At 35.1% G+C, this 15,981-nt stretch overlaps 2 protein-coding genes and 1 long non-coding RNA gene across 3 annotated transcripts; all 3 read left to right on the plus strand.

Annotated features, from left to right (window-relative positions):
• The first annotated feature begins 2,083 nt into the window (after positions 1-2,083).
• LOC143720296 (uncharacterized) lies at positions 2,084-7,253 on the plus strand. Its single transcript, XM_077209860.1, has 4 exons — positions 2,084-2,312; positions 2,830-2,919; positions 4,027-4,077; positions 4,770-7,253. The coding sequence occupies exons 1-4, from the start codon at positions 2,249-2,251 to the stop codon at positions 4,901-4,903; spliced, it is 339 nt and encodes a 112-aa protein (XP_077065975.1). The 5' UTR covers positions 2,084-2,248; the 3' UTR covers positions 4,904-7,253.
• An 813-nt stretch (positions 7,254-8,066) lies between these two features.
• On the plus strand, positions 8,067-11,639 carry LOC143728367 (uncharacterized). The gene is made up of 5 exons (XM_077219353.1): positions 8,067-8,227; positions 8,745-8,834; positions 9,941-9,991; positions 10,684-10,770; positions 11,551-11,639. Exons 1-5 carry the CDS (start codon positions 8,164-8,166, stop codon positions 11,637-11,639), a joined length of 381 nt encoding a protein of 126 aa, XP_077075468.1. The 5' UTR covers positions 8,067-8,163.
• Positions 11,640-14,670: 3,031 nt separating this feature from the next.
• LOC143713876 (uncharacterized) lies at positions 14,671-15,432 on the plus strand. The gene is made up of 2 exons (XR_013195322.1): positions 14,671-14,822; positions 15,342-15,432. It is a non-coding gene; the product is annotated as an uncharacterized LOC143713876 (long non-coding RNA).
• The last annotated feature ends 549 nt before the right edge of the window (positions 15,433-15,981 follow it).

The raw sequence follows: 15,981 nt of genomic DNA on the forward strand, positions 1-15,981 counted from the left end.
TCAAGAAACATTTCCTATTATTATCAGTGTTGACAGTTAATATTAAAACAGTAAATATTTAAGTTGAATTCTTTGTTTAATAGAAAGTTCAAAAGTATTTATTTGAAATGGAAATCTTTTGTAACATTATTAATGTCTTTTGAACAATTTAATGTGCCATCGCTATATTAAAAATCTTACCCCAAACTTTTGAAGGGTAGTGTTTATATATATTTACATAGTAGTGGCCAAAAGTGTTGTCTGAAGGGGATATTTCTTTTTTATTAGTTTGATTAAATGATCACACACACACAAAAAAATACATAGAGAAACAAAAAGCTCAAAGGAAAACGCATATAACTACAACATAATCAGTTATTAATGTTTCATTGGTTCGGTCTTGTTTTTGCATGTCTTCATAATTTCTGTGTATAAAAGCCTGTCCAAAAATGTCTGCACAATTTATCATGTGTCATTGTGTTATTAGAAATAAAACAACTACAATCATATTATTACAAAGAATAAAGGGTAAAGATGTCAATTTTCCAATGCTGGACAGCACTTTTGGCCGTGTGTGTGTGTGTGTGTGTGTGTGTGTGTGTGTGTGTGTGTGTGTGTGTGTGTGTGTGTGTGTGTGTGTGTGTGTGTGTGTGTGTGTGTTTTACACAAATGTCATGAATTGATATTTAATAAATATAATTGTTTTGTGGTGGATGATATTTTAGTCTGAAATAACCAGACAAAAGTATCAAAATTCAGAAGTTAATCCATGTGATTAAAGTAACTTCCCGTTGCTTTCAGAAAACATGCTTCAGAGTCAGTCAGTCTCAGATCGATAGGTCTCCTTCAGCTGAATGAATTGAAGTCAGTTGCTCTTTGATATTGTGTCACTCCACAAATACCGTTGAATACCTTTTGGCACCTACAATCTGATAAGCATCATAGAACAAGCACTCGGCTGGGATATGTTATGGTGTACACACAAGAGTGTCAGATGACATGTGATATCAAGCTGAGTGATTCAGACTGTTAAAGATAGAATTACAGTTCCAGGATATCTGTAAATCAGTGAGTTTCGAGACAACCCATGTTTACTTTAGTTCTTATATCAAATTAAATGTCTTGCACAACATTTCTTATATGTCAGCATGTGACACGTAGATTTACAGGTAGAATCTAATTTCTCTTCATTAGGCTATCTTTTCTGAAAGACGACTTCAAGACGTTGATTTAAAGTTAGAAGAAAAAGTATGAAAACTGGTTTTCATGCATAACTCTGGTATTCAACAATAATAGATACAGTCTGCTTATAGTTTCATATATTTATTAGACACTGTAAATATCAGGGCAGAGTGAGGATTTAAGTATGTGATTTGAAATTGTGTGATGTTTATGGGTTTAATAACAGATGTTATGTTGTGTGCAGTGCTGAGGTAATGCCAAAGCATCTCAGTTGAGTTGAAGTAACAACTCTAAATAAAGAACTCCACAAGATATAATTTATTCTATTTTTCTGAGAGTGTCTTCAGAAAGACGATATTTTTCCCTATTTTGGTTTGCAGTTATACTATGGTTTTAGTCAAGCCAGCATGTCTTGACAGTTTAATGAATCTGAGTGAATACAAGATTGATTATGGGGTGCATGCTTGATATCATTTAGCTGTTAAGGAATTTATTTTTTTGGTCCTGAGTTGTTCATCAAATGTGACCCAGACCTCCAGGTGCTTTTTCACAAGAACATCCATCATGCTTCTTCCATGACAAATCACTGTAACCACATAATGTTATCAGACTTTGAAAGGTTTTGTGAAATATGAACTTTTGGGTTCCTGCAAAACAATCTAATGCAGAACATTTGGCACTGGACTTAATAGGTCTCATTTGAACTGAACTAAGGTATACTGTAAATGTGATATGGTATAAGAATAAGAAAAAATTCTGTGAGGGTTCATCAGAGCTTGAATTACAAAGGGGACATTGAAAATATGGCAAAATTATGGCAACCCTCATCCCAGATCTTGGAGGTTTGCATAAAAAAAAAAAATGCTGTCAGCAAGTCATTCACACTTCATTTCTAAAATTCTATCCAGCAAGTTGGGGCATAACCAGACGTGGCTTTTGAGACCCAGAAATCAGAGCTTTGTCTTATAAATACTGTGTAACCTTAGATTTGAATACAGAGTTCTCTTGAAAAGCAGGAGTCTTGAAGACTTAAAGGCATTCTTTTAGACAGTATTTCTCATTTTGTTTCTAAGTGCTTGTGAGAACGATGAAGTTCCAGGTGCTTCTGCTGGCCTTTGCTCTGGTGATTGCCACTAACATCCACTGTCAAGGTAAAAATAATAATAATTAATTAATATAATTACATTTAAGGTATGCTATATGTATATGTATATTTTTTTAGCTGTTATGTTATATTGCGTTGTAATGTTACAAACCAAACCAAAAATATATTGCTTGTTTTGCATTTGCATTTAGCTGTTAAATTACATTTGTTAAAGGGATAGTTCACCCAAAAATTAAATTTCTGTCATCATTTACTCACCCTCAAGTTGTTCCAAACCTGAATTAATTTCTTTTTCTGAAATCACGAGAAGATATTTTGAAGAATATGGTTATCCAAACAGTTGATCGACCCCATTGATTTCCATATGAAAAAAGTATGAAATATTATGAAAGTCAATGGGGTTCCATCAACTGTTTGGTTACCAACATTTTTCAAAACATCTTTAATTTTTGGGTAAACTATTCCTTTAAATCCTGCAATATGATATATTTCAAAAGTTTTTTTAAAATTAAAATGTATGATTTATTTGAATATTTGATGTTCGATATTTGTCCTTGATGCAGCCAAGCTTCAGCTGAGAGATTCAGATGAATCTCCAGAGGTCAAAGGTCACGTTATGTCCAGAAGGCAGGTCAGAACATGCAACTGCAGTGGTAAGATGATAATCACATTTTGAGCATATAAGGTTTTTACATATCTTACATATCAGAAATGTACATCTGGAAAACTCCATGAGAGAGGTCACAATCGACACGAATGGTTTAAAAATGACTTTTGAATGCGTCACAAAATACTAGGAGCCCCAAATCTCTTATCTTTTCTAACACACTGACGCACAAATTCTGATGCACAATGAATCAGAGGAAAATCATGAATGTGCGCATTTAAGGAAACAGGTTCAAAGCCAAAGACAAATCTTCATTCCATTTAATTGATTATTTCTGTTATCAGTTACCAGCACAGCTGATCGGTTTGCATGACCTATCCTACTGGTGAAAAATAGCTTAAACCAGTTTGCTTATCAAGGTTTTCTACATTCACTGTAAATGAATGTAAAGGAATCACTTAACTAAACAGGGTACAGCATTCTATTTGTTACACCTTCATGTAATACAGTCAAGTTTGAAACATTGCTTGGGGAAAAAAACAGTATTTGTTTAATGATCATTCAAGCATAAAATACAATATCAACTGAGGCGGAAATGCTAATATTAATTTGAGCTAACTTCTTTGGATAATAATTAATGAATTAAAACTAAGATGGGGTAAACACATAAATATTCCTCAATCTTGATGACAACTGATGCTAAATTGCTCATAAAACAATCTGAAATGCTTTATTGTTTTGCTAACATGCTGCTAACTAAAGTAAGTTGGCATTTAGCGCGCTTTATTTATCCAGTGTCTTAAAGAAAACAGTTTCTTAAAGAAAATAACATTTATTACACAACTCACTTGAAACTGTCGGTTTCGTGGAGCTTTTAATCGTTCTTTACTTATTTTACCATGACAGTCGTTTAATGCATATCCTTGCGATTCTGTAGAAAACAGAATTGTTTTGTGGACTTAATTATGTGTTACCAATTAACCAGTAGTAGTGTCTCTCAGTGTGCTTCTTAAAGTGTGATGATGGAAGTTTTGATTCAGAATATGACATTTTCTATATCAGTATGTACTGTTTTGCCATGACATGTGCAAAAGTATGTATAGTGTAAATTGAAAGAGTCCTGTCATTTTGATTGATGTGGTGTTTTACACAGGAAGAAGAACTGCTCTGGATCAGAACTGTCCCTGTGAGCTGCAACGTCACAGTGAGTCATGCAACCTATATTCACCCAGACCATTTTGTCTTTTACGTTAAACAGACCAGATCATGACAACACTGGGACAACTTGTAGTAATGTAAATGCTCCTGGATGAGTTTGTCTCATATTTATATCATGATATAATTAAGCATATCACATGAGTAATGAGCGCATTATCACAGAAGTGGTGTTTTTGTCCCAAATAGCACGAGTGCAAATGTGATACTAATTTTATAAAACACTTCAATAATTAAGAAGTTAATATTGTGATATATGTTAGTTCAATAAATAAAAAGTTAATTTTGTGTTTTATTTTAGACAATATTGTCTGCTTTTGCTAAATTTTGTCAATGAGGATATAACCTGTAAAGCCAGAGCAGAACTGTTAGCCCATTAAAAAGAGAGCCATTTACTTCATTCCTGAATGAATTAGCTGTTTGACCGAATCAATTAATGACTTTGTCATTTAGACATTTGCCACCACGTACGGGCAGTTATGTATATTTGATGCTTTTCTCATTTAACACAATAATGACTTTAATGACTATATTATCTTTTGGGGGTAATTTCTCAGCCAAACTGATGTCCGATTAATTTGCAATTAATTCGATTAATTAATCGCCACATTGTGTAATTAATAAGTTAAAAAAGAATTATCGCTTGACAGCCCTATCCATTTTCCTTTCTTTTATTTTCAGGATTCCTCAGCAAAGAGAAGCTGAAAGCTTTTTGCCAGAAGAAGGGGAGTGCGACATCTAAAAAATGCCAACAGTTGACTGGAGGACTCAGGAAGCAGAAGAAAGCCAACAACGGCATCAGTATGCCGATTTAATCTCAGTCACTATACACACAAATAATACGCCCCCAGTTTTATAGGTGTATCTATTACACAATATCTTAAGTAAGTAGTGTATACTGAACTACTTTTGTATCTGTAATATTCCAAAACATTTAATCTATCCAGTGATCTAGGTTCAGTTTTTACAATTGGAAAAGATTTACGTATTGGAAAAAGATGTGCAAGTGCATTTAAAAATAAAACAGGTTGCCAATAAAAAGAGAAGTTTGTTTCAATAATTTGCTTTTATTTAATTCCATAAAGAAGATAACATTTATATAATATATAACATTTCACATTTTTTGATCTTTTAAATAATCACAAAATGCATAAATCACACAGTAGGCATTACCTTTCATAATTGTGAGATATAAGAAACATGAACTTTGAGAAGTAAACAGATTAGGGTAATATTTAATTTGAATAAGTAATTTGCCTGAATTTGGTGCTTTTTCCAGAAAGAGATCATTTATATCATGCTTAATAAAAAAGAGCTACAAAAATCAGAATAATCCTGCATATGTGAGGTTCAGCTTTAATTAAGAGTAAAGCATATTAAATAGGTGATTCATTAAATTACAGTCCAATTAATGATAGTAATAAATGTACCATATATATATATATATATCAGTTTTAGAAAATAAATATATAGGCAAATAATGCAGTATGGTTCCATTAAAATGCAACCCCCCTTTTTTAGTTGCCAAAAGAGTGTTCCATTAATAAATGCTTATGCCTGGCTTTCAATAATGTTTAAATATGTTTAAATTTATTTGAGCAGTTCAACTAATCTACAAGCCTCATTCAGAAATGCCATGTTCACCCTGACAGTAATATCAGTATTAGAGGCATTGCTCCAGCACAGGGAGCAGCAGAGCGATGAGAGCAGTCAGCAACACACTCGCATGGACGCTGACAGCAGCATTGGGCTCTGTGGTAAAGACAGAGAGAGGATGGTTACTTCAAGAACACAGCGTACAACTTCCTATTTCTGCATATTTGGACAATTAACCTCTATACTGTTTTGTGTGAATTTGGGCTGATGCTCACCATTGACGACTTGGCTGGTGTAGACCGTCACATTGGTCAAAGGGTTTTTGGCCACACATGTGTAATTGCTGCCCAGGATATACTTTATGGGAACTTCTATGGTAGATTGATTTCCCACTACTGGGTTTTTTTTCGATCCAGTGATACTCAGCAGGTGGCTGAGACAGTGCTTGACATGTCAACTTGGTGAGAATCCCTGAACGAACAATGATCTGCACACTCTGTGGTCCAACTGTTCAGTAAACACAAAGAGGTTAAGTTTATACAAAAAACAAGTCCTTTAAAGTCAGATTTATATCATAATTAGGAGCCAAGCACTGAAGGGCACCTTTCAGACCATCCTGACCCAACCGTTCTCATACAGTTGAGAAATTAACAAATTCGACAAAGAGCACGCCAAAATGGACGTGAGGCTGTAGCTCCACAGCGATTTGCTGTATTAAGATGAAATATGAGATATGACAAAATTATATTTTTAACTTGTAACTTCTGAACAGGGTGACCAAAAATCACAAACAGCACCCATTTTTTTCCATGTCGGCCATTTTGAATTGTGTAGTAAAATGCTATGATTTATGAACACAGTAGCGTGTTATGAAACGTGCTGTTATGTCATCGTTTCAAAAAGTTTTGAGACAGCCACCTTCAAAAGTATAAAGAAATTTCAAAAATGCTATTAGCTTTTGAATACTGAGTAATACTGAGCACAATGATACCATTTATGCCATAGTAGTTCAAATTCATTTATTTTTTACTTTTGTGCTTGGCCCCTTAATTGCTGCTTATAGCTATATTTTAAACATGTATGTTTTTTATATTACTTACAGATGACGACAAGACCATATGGTTCACTGACATGCTCTTTCAATAGGTTTGTGGCGACGCACTTATATTGCCCGTCGTCAGCGGTCTTCAAATATTTGAAGGTCACAGTTGTATTATCTCCCGAAAATGTAACTCCGTCTGATTGCTGGAAATTCTTGCTGTCTCGAAGCCAGTGGATTTTGTTGTAGTGACCGATCACATCACATTTGAGCTGCAGACTTTGAGAAGCCAGAGGAATGAGGCGATCAGGGGTCACTACCACTGAAGTGAGGGGCTCTGTAGAGTGTACAGAATATTGTATTAGTCCATCTCATTGTGTTGTAAATAGTGTTATTATGTACCTTCTAGGGTCGCGTTTAACAGTAATCTTCATTGGAATTATCTTCATTTTAATGATTTTTAGTTTGTGGTCTGTATCGAATGTGATGTCATATGAAAATAAATGTACTGCAACATTTTAGCAAGAAATTACTTTCTATTGAACTGTCTCTGTGTTTGTGTACGAAAAACAAACAAAAAACACTGCAACAGTGTAGTCCAATTCAAGAACAACTGACTCTGATGAACCAGTTCTTTCTAGTGAATCAAAAACATATGGTGCAATCAGTGTAGTGTGCTTCCCCAAACAAATGACTCTCATGTGCCAGTTCTTTTAGGTGAATGAAAAACATACAGCACGACTGGTTTAACTTGATTAAATGACTTGTATGAATCAGTAATTTTTAGGGAATCAAAAATATACAGTACAACTAGTGTAGTCTGATTTCCAGAATGACACTCATCAGCCGGTTCTTTTTAGTGAATCAAAAACATACAGTGCAGCCAGACTCCCATAAAAAATGACTCTCTTAGGGTGTGCGTGTGTGTGTGTGTGTGTGTGTGTGTGTGTGTGTGTGTGTGTGTGTGTGTGTGTGTGTGTGTGTGTGTGTGTGTGTGTGTGTGTGTGTGTGTGTGTGTGTGTGTGTGTGCGCGTGCGTGTGTCTGTGTGTGTGTGTGTGTGTGTGTGTGTGTGTGTGTGTGTGTGTGTGTGTGTGTGTGTGTGTGTGTGTCTCTGTGTCTGTGTCTGGACTGTTAACAATTTTCTTGTATTTTTACAGTACAGTACTGGCAGCAAAGTTGCCAGCAAGTTACTGTATTTTACTTTTAAAAAAAAATGCTGTCAGCAAGTCATTCACACTTCACTTCTAAAATCCTATCCAGGAAGTTGGGGCATAACCAGACGTGGCTTTTGAGACCCAGAAATCAGAGCTTTGTCTTATAAATACTGTGTAACCTCAGATTTGAATACAGAGTTCTCTTGAAAAGCAGGAGTCTTGAAGACTTAAAGGCATTCTTTTAGACAGTATTTCTCATTTTGTTTCTAAGTGCTTGTGAGAACGATGAAGTTCCAGGTGCTTCTGCTGGCCTTTGCTCTGGTGATTGCCACTAACATCCACTGTCAAGGTAAAAATAATAATAATTAATTAATATAATTACATTTAAGGTACGCCATATGTATATGTATTTTTTTTTTAGCTGTTACGTTATATTGCGTTGTAATGTTACAAACCAAACCAAAAATATATTGCTTGTTTTGCATTTGCATGTAGCTGTTAAATTACATTTGTTAAAGGGATAGTTCACCCAAAAATGAAATTTCTGTCATCATTTACTCACCCTCAAGTTGTTCCAAACCTGAATTAATTTCTTTTTCTGAAATCACGAGAAGATATTTTGAAGAATATGGTTATCCAAACAGTTGATCGACCCCATTGATTTCCATATTAAAAAAGTATGAAATACTATGAAAGTCAATGGGGTTCCATCAACTGTTTGGTTACCAACATTTTTCAAAACATCTTTAATTTTTGGGTAAACTATTCCTTTAAATCCTGCAATATGATATATTTCAAAAGTTTTTTTTTAAATTAAAATGTATTTATTTGAATATTTGATGTTTCAATATTTGCCATTGATGCAGCCCAGCTTCAGCTGAGAGATTCAGATGAATCTCCAGAGGTCAAAGGTCACGTTATGTCCAGAAGGCAGGTCAGATCATGCAACTGCAGTGGTAAGATGATAATCACATTTTGAGCATATAAGGTTTTTACATATCTTACATATCAGAAATGTACATCTGGAAAACTCCATGAGAGAGGTCACAATCGACACGAATGGTTTAAAAATGACTTTTGAATGCGTCACAAAATACTAGGAGCCCCAAATCTCTTATCTTTTCTAACACACTGACGCACAAATTCTGATGCACAATGAATCAGAGGAAAATCATGAATGTGCGCATTTAAGGAAACAGGTTCAAAGCCAAAGACAAATCTTCATTCCATTTAATTGATTATTTCTGTTATCAGTTACCAGCACAGCTGATCGGTTTGCATGACCTATCCTACTGGTGAAAAATAGCTTAAACCAGTTTGCTTATCAAGGTTTTCTACATTCACTGTAAATGAATGTAAAGGAATCACTTAACTAAACAGGGTACAGCATTCTATTTGTTACACCTTCATGTAATACAGTCAAGTTTGAAACATTGCTTGGGGAAAAAACAGTATTTGTTTAATGATCATTCAAGCATAAAATACAATATCAACTGAGGCGGAAATGCTAATATTAATTTGAGCTAACTTCTTTGGATAATAATTAATGAATTAAAACTAAGATGGGGTAAACACATAAATATTCCTCAATCTTGATGACAACTGATGCTAAATTGCTCATAAAACAATCTGAAATGCTTTATTGTTTTGCTAACATGCTGCTAACTAAAGTAAGTTGGCAGTTAGCGCGCTTTATTTACCCAGTGTCTTAAAGAAAACAGTGTCTTAAAGAAAATAACATTTATTACACAACTCACTTGAAACTGTCGGTTTCGTGGAGCTTTTAATCGTTCTTTCCTTATTTTACCATGACAGTCGTTTAATGCATATCCTTGCGATTCTGTAGAAAACAGAATTGTTTTGTGGACTTAATTATGTGTTACCAATTAACCAGTAGTAGTGTCTCTCAGTGTGCTTCTTAAAGTGTGATGATGGAAGTTTTGATTCAGAATATGACATTTTCTATATCAGTATGTACTGTTTTGCCATGACATGTGCAAAAGTATGTATAGTGTAAATTGAAAGAGTCCTGTCATTTTGATTGATGTGGTGTTTTACACAGGAAGAAGAACTGCTCTGGATCAGAACTGTCCCTGTGAGCTGCAACGTCACAGTGAGTCATGCAACCTATATTCACCCAGACCATTTTGTCTTTTACGTTAAACAGACCAGATCATGACAACACAGGGACAACTTGTAGTAATGTAAATGCTCCTGGATGAGTTTGTCTCATATTTAAATCATGATATAATTAAGCATATCACATGAGTAATGAGCGCATTATCACAGAAGTGGTGTTTTTGTCCCAAATAGCACGAGTGCAAATGTGATACTAATTTTATAAAACACTTCAATAATTAAGAAGTTAATATTGTGATATATGTTAGTTCAATAAATAAAAAGTTAATTTTGTGTTTTATTTTAGACAATATTGTCTGCTTTTGCTAAATTTTGTCAATGAGGATATAACCTGTAAAGCCAGAGCAGAACTGTTAGCCCATTAAAAAGAGAGCCATTTACTTCATTCCTGAATGAATTAGCTGTTTGACCGAATCAATTAATGACTTTGTCATTTAGACATTTGCCACCACGTACAGGCAGTTATGTATATTTGATGCTTTTCTCATTTAACACAATAATGACTTTATTGACTATATTATCTTTTGGGGGTAATTTCTCAGCCAAACTGATGTCCGATTAATTTGCGATTAATTCGATTAATTAATCGCCACATTGTGTAATTAATAAGTTTTTAAAAAATTATCGCTTGACAGCCCTATCCATTTTCCTTTCTTTTATTTTCAGGATTCCTCAGCAAAGAGAAGCTGAAAGCTTTTTGCCAGAAGAAGGGGAGTGCGACATCCAGTGCTCGAAGTGGGGCGGTACTCACCGGTACGCAGTACCGGCACTTCTACATTTTACTCTTAAGCGTACCTGCACTTTTTCTTGCCTACCGATACTTCTCGCATGTAGCCGGTACTCTACCACTGACAGAAAAAGCGTCAGTGTCAAGCCCGTTTCACATATAATCCGTTTGCATTGCGTATGTGGTGCATATTTTTTCCGCACCCGTATTAACAGGTTAGAGCGTTCACACTGCACGCGGATGCGCTCCGGCGATCTTTTCCAGGAGCGGTTTGTAGCCTATACAGCAGTGCAGAGATCGTTTCCACACCGAGTCTATTTCTGCTGTGCTGCACGTGCTGAATTAAAGTTACAGCGCATATGGTTCGTGGTCAAAATGAACACAGATTGACATGAAAATATAATAATCTTACCATAAATGCATTTAATTAAATAAAATGCATAGTATCTCACCATAAATGTATTTTTGGACTTGCAGACTTGGAGTTCCGTTTTCTCTCTCTCTCACACACACACACACACACAGACACACACACACACACACACACACACACACACACACACACACACACACACACACACACACACACACACACACACACACACACACACACACACACACACACACACACACACACACACACACACACACACACACGACTTGTTTAAATACATTTATGTTGTTAATAAATAACAATAAATTGTTGTTGTACCAGCAATATCTCCACGTTTTGTTTTTCACAGTAGAAAAACTTTATGATTTGCCAGTGTAAGAGAGTACCAGCACCTTTTTTCCCCCACTTCAAGCACTGGTGACATCTAAAAAATGCCAACAGTTGACTGGAGGACTCAGGAAGCAGAAGAAAGCCAACAACGGCATCAGTATGCCGATTTAATCTCAGTCACTATACACACAAATAATACGCCCCCAGTTTTATAGGTGTATCTATTACACAATATCTTAAGTAAGTAGTGTATACTGAACTACTTTTGTATCTGTAATATTCCAAAACATTTAATCTATCCAGTGATCTAGGTTCAGTTTTTACAATTGGAAAAGATTTACGTATTGGAAAAAGATGTGCAAGTGCATTTAAAAATAAAACAGGTTGCCAATAAAAAGAGAAGTTTGTTTCAATAATTTGCTTTTATTTAATTCCATAAAGAAGATAACATTTATATAATATATAACATTTCACATTTTTTGATCTTTTAAATAATCACAAAATGCATAAATCACACAGTAGGCATTACCTTTCATAATTGTGAGATATAAGAAACATGAACTTTGAGAAGTAAACAGATTAGGGTAATATTTAATTTGAATAAGTAATTTGCCTGAATTTGGTGCTTTTTCCAGAAAGAGATCATTTATATCATGCTTAATAAAAAGAGCTACAAATCAGAATAATCCTGCATCTGTGAGGTTCAGCTTTAATTAAGAGTAAAGCATATTAAATAGGTGATTCATTAAATTACAGTCCAATTAATGATAGTAATAAATGTACCATATATATATATCAGTTTTAGAAAATAAATATATAGGCAAATAATGCAGTATGGTTCCATTAAAATGTAACCCCCCTTTTTTAGTTGCCAAAAGAGTGTTCCATTAATAAATGCTTATGCCTGGCTTTCAATAATGTTTAAATATGTTTAAATTTATTTGAGCAGTTCAACTAATCTACAAGCCTCATTCAGAAATGCCATGTTCACCCTGACAGTAATATCAGTATTAGAGGCATTGCTCCAGCACAGGGAGCAGCAGAGCGATGAGAGCAGTCAGCAACACACTCGCATGGACGCTGACAGCAGCATTGGGCTCTGTGGTAAAGACAGAGAGAGGATGGTTACTTCAAGAACACAGCGTACAACTTCCTATTTCTGCATATTTGGACAATTAACCTCTATACTGTTTTGTGTGAATTTGGGCTGATGCTCACCATTGACGACTTGGCTGGTGTAGACCGTCACATTGGTCAAAGGGTTTTTGGCCACACATGTGTAATTGCTGCCCAGGATATACTTTATGGGAACTTCTATGGTAGATTGATTTCCCACTACTGTGTTGTTTTCGATCCAGTTATCCAACTTGGTGGGAATCCCTGAACGAACAATGATCTGCACACTCTGTGGTCCAACTGTTCAGTAAACACAAAGAGGTTAAGTTTGTACAAAAAACAAGTCTTTTAAAGTCAGATTTATATCATAGTAATTAGGAGCCAAGCACTGAAGGGCACCTTTCAGACCATCCTGACCCAACCGTTCTCATACAGTTGAGAAATTAACAAATTCGACAAAGAGCACGCCAAAATGGACGTGAGGCTGTAGCTCCACAGCGATTTGCTGTATTAAGATGAAATATGAGATATGACAAAATTATATTTTTAACTTGTAACTTCTGAACAGGGTGACCAAAAATCACAAACAGCACCCATTTTTTTCCATGTCGGCCATTTTGAATTGTGTAGTAAAATGCTATGATTTATGAACACAGTAGCGTGTTATGAAACGTGCTGTTATGTCATCGTTTCAAAAAGTTTTGAGACAGCCACCTTCAAAAGTATAAAGAAATTTCAAAAATGCTAATAGCTTTTGAATACTGAGTAATACTGAGCACAATGATACCAATTATGACATAGTAGTTCAAATTGATTTATTTTTTTACTTTTATGCTTGGCCCCTTAATTGCTGCTTATAGCTATATTTTAAACATGTATGTTTTTTATATTACTTACAGATGACGACAAGACCATATGGTTCACTGACTTGCTCTTTCAATAGGTTTGTGGCGACGCACTGATATTGCCCGTCGTCAGCGGTCTTCAAATATTTGAAGGTCACAGTTGTATTATCTCCCGAAAATGTAACTCCGTCTGATTGCTGGAAATTCTGGCTGTCTCGAAGCCAGTGGATTTTGTTGTAGTGACCGATCACATCACATTTGAGCTGCAGACTTTGAGAAGCCAGAGGAATGAGACGATCAGGGGTCACTACCACTGAAGTGATGGGCTCTGTAGAGTGTACAGAATATTGTATTAGTCCATCTCATTGTGTTGTAAATAGTGTTATTATGTACCTTCTAGGGTCGCGTTTAACAGTAATCTTCATTTGAATTATCTTCATTTTAATGATTTTTAGTTTGTGGTCTGTATCGAATGTGATGTCATATGAAAATAAATGTACTGCAACATTTTAGCAAGAAATTACTTTCTATTGAACTGTCTCTGTGTTTGTGTACGAAAAACAAACAAAAAACACTGCAACAGTGTAGTCCAATTCAAGAACAACTGACTCTGATGAACCAGTTCTTTCTAGTGAATCAAAAACATATGGTGCAATCAGTGTAGTGTGCTTCCCCAAACAAATGACTCTCATGAGCCAGTTCTTTTAGGTGAATGAAAAACATACAGCACGACTGGTTTAACTTGATTAAATGACTTGTATGAATCAGTAATTTTTAGGGAATCAAAAATATACAGTATAACTAGTCTGATTTCCAGAATGACACTCATCAGCCGGTTCTTTTTAGTGAATCAAAAACATACAGTGCAGCCAGACTCCCATAAAAAATGACTCTCTTAGGGTGTGTGTGTGTGTGTGCGTGCGTGCGTGCGTGCGTGTGTGTATGTGTGTGTGTGTGTGTGTGTGTGTGTGTGTGTGTGTGTCTGTGTCTGTGTCTGTGTCTGAGTCTGTGTCTGCACTGTTAACAATTTTCTTGTATTTTTACAGTACAGTACTGGCAGCAAAAGTTGCCAGCAAGTTACTGTATTTTGCTTTTAAAAAAAAATGCTGTCAGCAATTCATTCACACTTCACTTCTAAAATTCTATCCAGCAAGTTGGGGCATAACCAGATGTGGCTTTTGAGACCCAGAAATCAGAGCTTTCTCTTATAAATACTGTGTAACCTTAGATTTGAATACAGAGTTCTCTTGAAAAGCAGGAGTCTTGAAGACTTAAAGGCATTCTTTTAGACAGTATTTCTCATTTTGTTTCTAAGTGCTTGTGAGAACGATGAAGTTCCAGGTGCTTCTGCTGGCCTTTGCTCTGGTGATTGCCACTAACATCCACTGTCAAGGTAAAAATAATAATAATTAATTAATATAATTACATTAAAGGTATGCTATATGTATATGTATATTTTTTTAGCTGTTATGTTATATTGCGTTGTAATGTTACAAACCAAACCAAAAATATATTGCTTGTTTTGCATTTTGCATTTAGCTGTTAAATTACATTTGTTAAAGGGATAGTTCACCCAAAAATGAAATTTCTGTCATCATTTACTCACCCTCAAGTTGTTCCAAACCTGAATTAATTTCTTCTTCTGAAATCACGAGAAGATATTTTGAAGAATATGGTCAACCAAACAGTTGATCGACCCCATTGATTTCCATATGAAAAAAGTATGAAATACTATGAAAGTCAATGGGGTTCCATCAACTGTTTGGTTACCAACATTTTTCAAAACATCTTTAATTTTTGGGTAAACTATTCCTTTAAATCCTGCAATATGATATATTTCAAAAGTTTTTTTTTAAATTAAAATGTATGATTTATTGAATATTTGATGTTTCAATATTTGTCTTTGATGCAGCCCAGCTTCAGCTGAGAGATTCAGATGAATCTCCAGAGGTCAAAGGTCACGTTATGTCCAGAAGGCAGGTCAGATCATGCAACTGCAGTGGTAAGATGATAATCACATTTTGAGCATATAAGGTTTTTACATATCTTACATATCAGAAATGTACATCTGGAAAAATCCATGAGAGAGGTCACAATCGACACAAATGGTTTAAAAATGACTTTTGAATGCGTCACAAAATACTAGGAGCCCCAAATCTCTTATCTTTTCTAACACACTGACGCACAAATTCTGATGCACAATGAATCAGAGGAAAATCATGAATGTGCGCATTTAAGGAAACAGGTTCAAAGCCAAAGACAAATCTTCATTCCATTTAATTGATTATTTCTGTTATCAGTTACCAGCACAGCTGATCGGTTTGCATGACCTATCCTACTGGTGAAAAATAGCTTAAACCAGTTTGCTTATCAAGGTTTTCTACATTCACTGTAAATGAATGTAGAGGAATCACTTAACTAAACAGGGTACAGCATTCTATTTGTTACACCTTCATATAATGCAGTCAAGTTTGAAACATTGCTTGGGGAAAAAAACAGTATTTGTTTAATGATCATTCAAGCATAAAATACAATATCAACGGAGGCGGAAA

Source organism: Siphateles boraxobius, unplaced genomic scaffold (assembly GCF_051911475.1).
Source record: "Siphateles boraxobius isolate OS27281-9 unplaced genomic scaffold, OSU_SipBor_1 12, whole genome shotgun sequence".
Lineage (NCBI taxonomy): Eukaryota > Metazoa > Chordata > Actinopteri > Cypriniformes > Leuciscidae > Siphateles > Siphateles boraxobius.

Excerpts from the sequence above, each read along its gene's own strand:
- LOC143720296 (XM_077209860.1), top strand. The coding sequence starts at position 2,249 with ATGAAGTTCCAGGTGCTTCTGCTGGCCTTTGCTCTGGTGATTGCCACT. Across the intron at positions 2,313-2,829 it reads CACTAACATCCACTGTCAAG|CCAAGCTTCAGCTGAGAGAT; the intron begins GTAAAAATAATA and ends TCCTTGATGCAG. Across the intron at positions 2,920-4,026 it reads CAGAACATGCAACTGCAGTG|GAAGAAGAACTGCTCTGGAT; the intron begins GTAAGATGATAA and ends TGTTTTACACAG.
- LOC143728367 (XM_077219353.1), top strand. The coding sequence starts at position 8,164 with ATGAAGTTCCAGGTGCTTCTGCTGGCCTTTGCTCTGGTGATTGCCACT. Across the intron at positions 8,228-8,744 it reads CACTAACATCCACTGTCAAG|CCCAGCTTCAGCTGAGAGAT; the intron begins GTAAAAATAATA and ends CCATTGATGCAG. Across the intron at positions 8,835-9,940 it reads CAGATCATGCAACTGCAGTG|GAAGAAGAACTGCTCTGGAT; the intron begins GTAAGATGATAA and ends TGTTTTACACAG.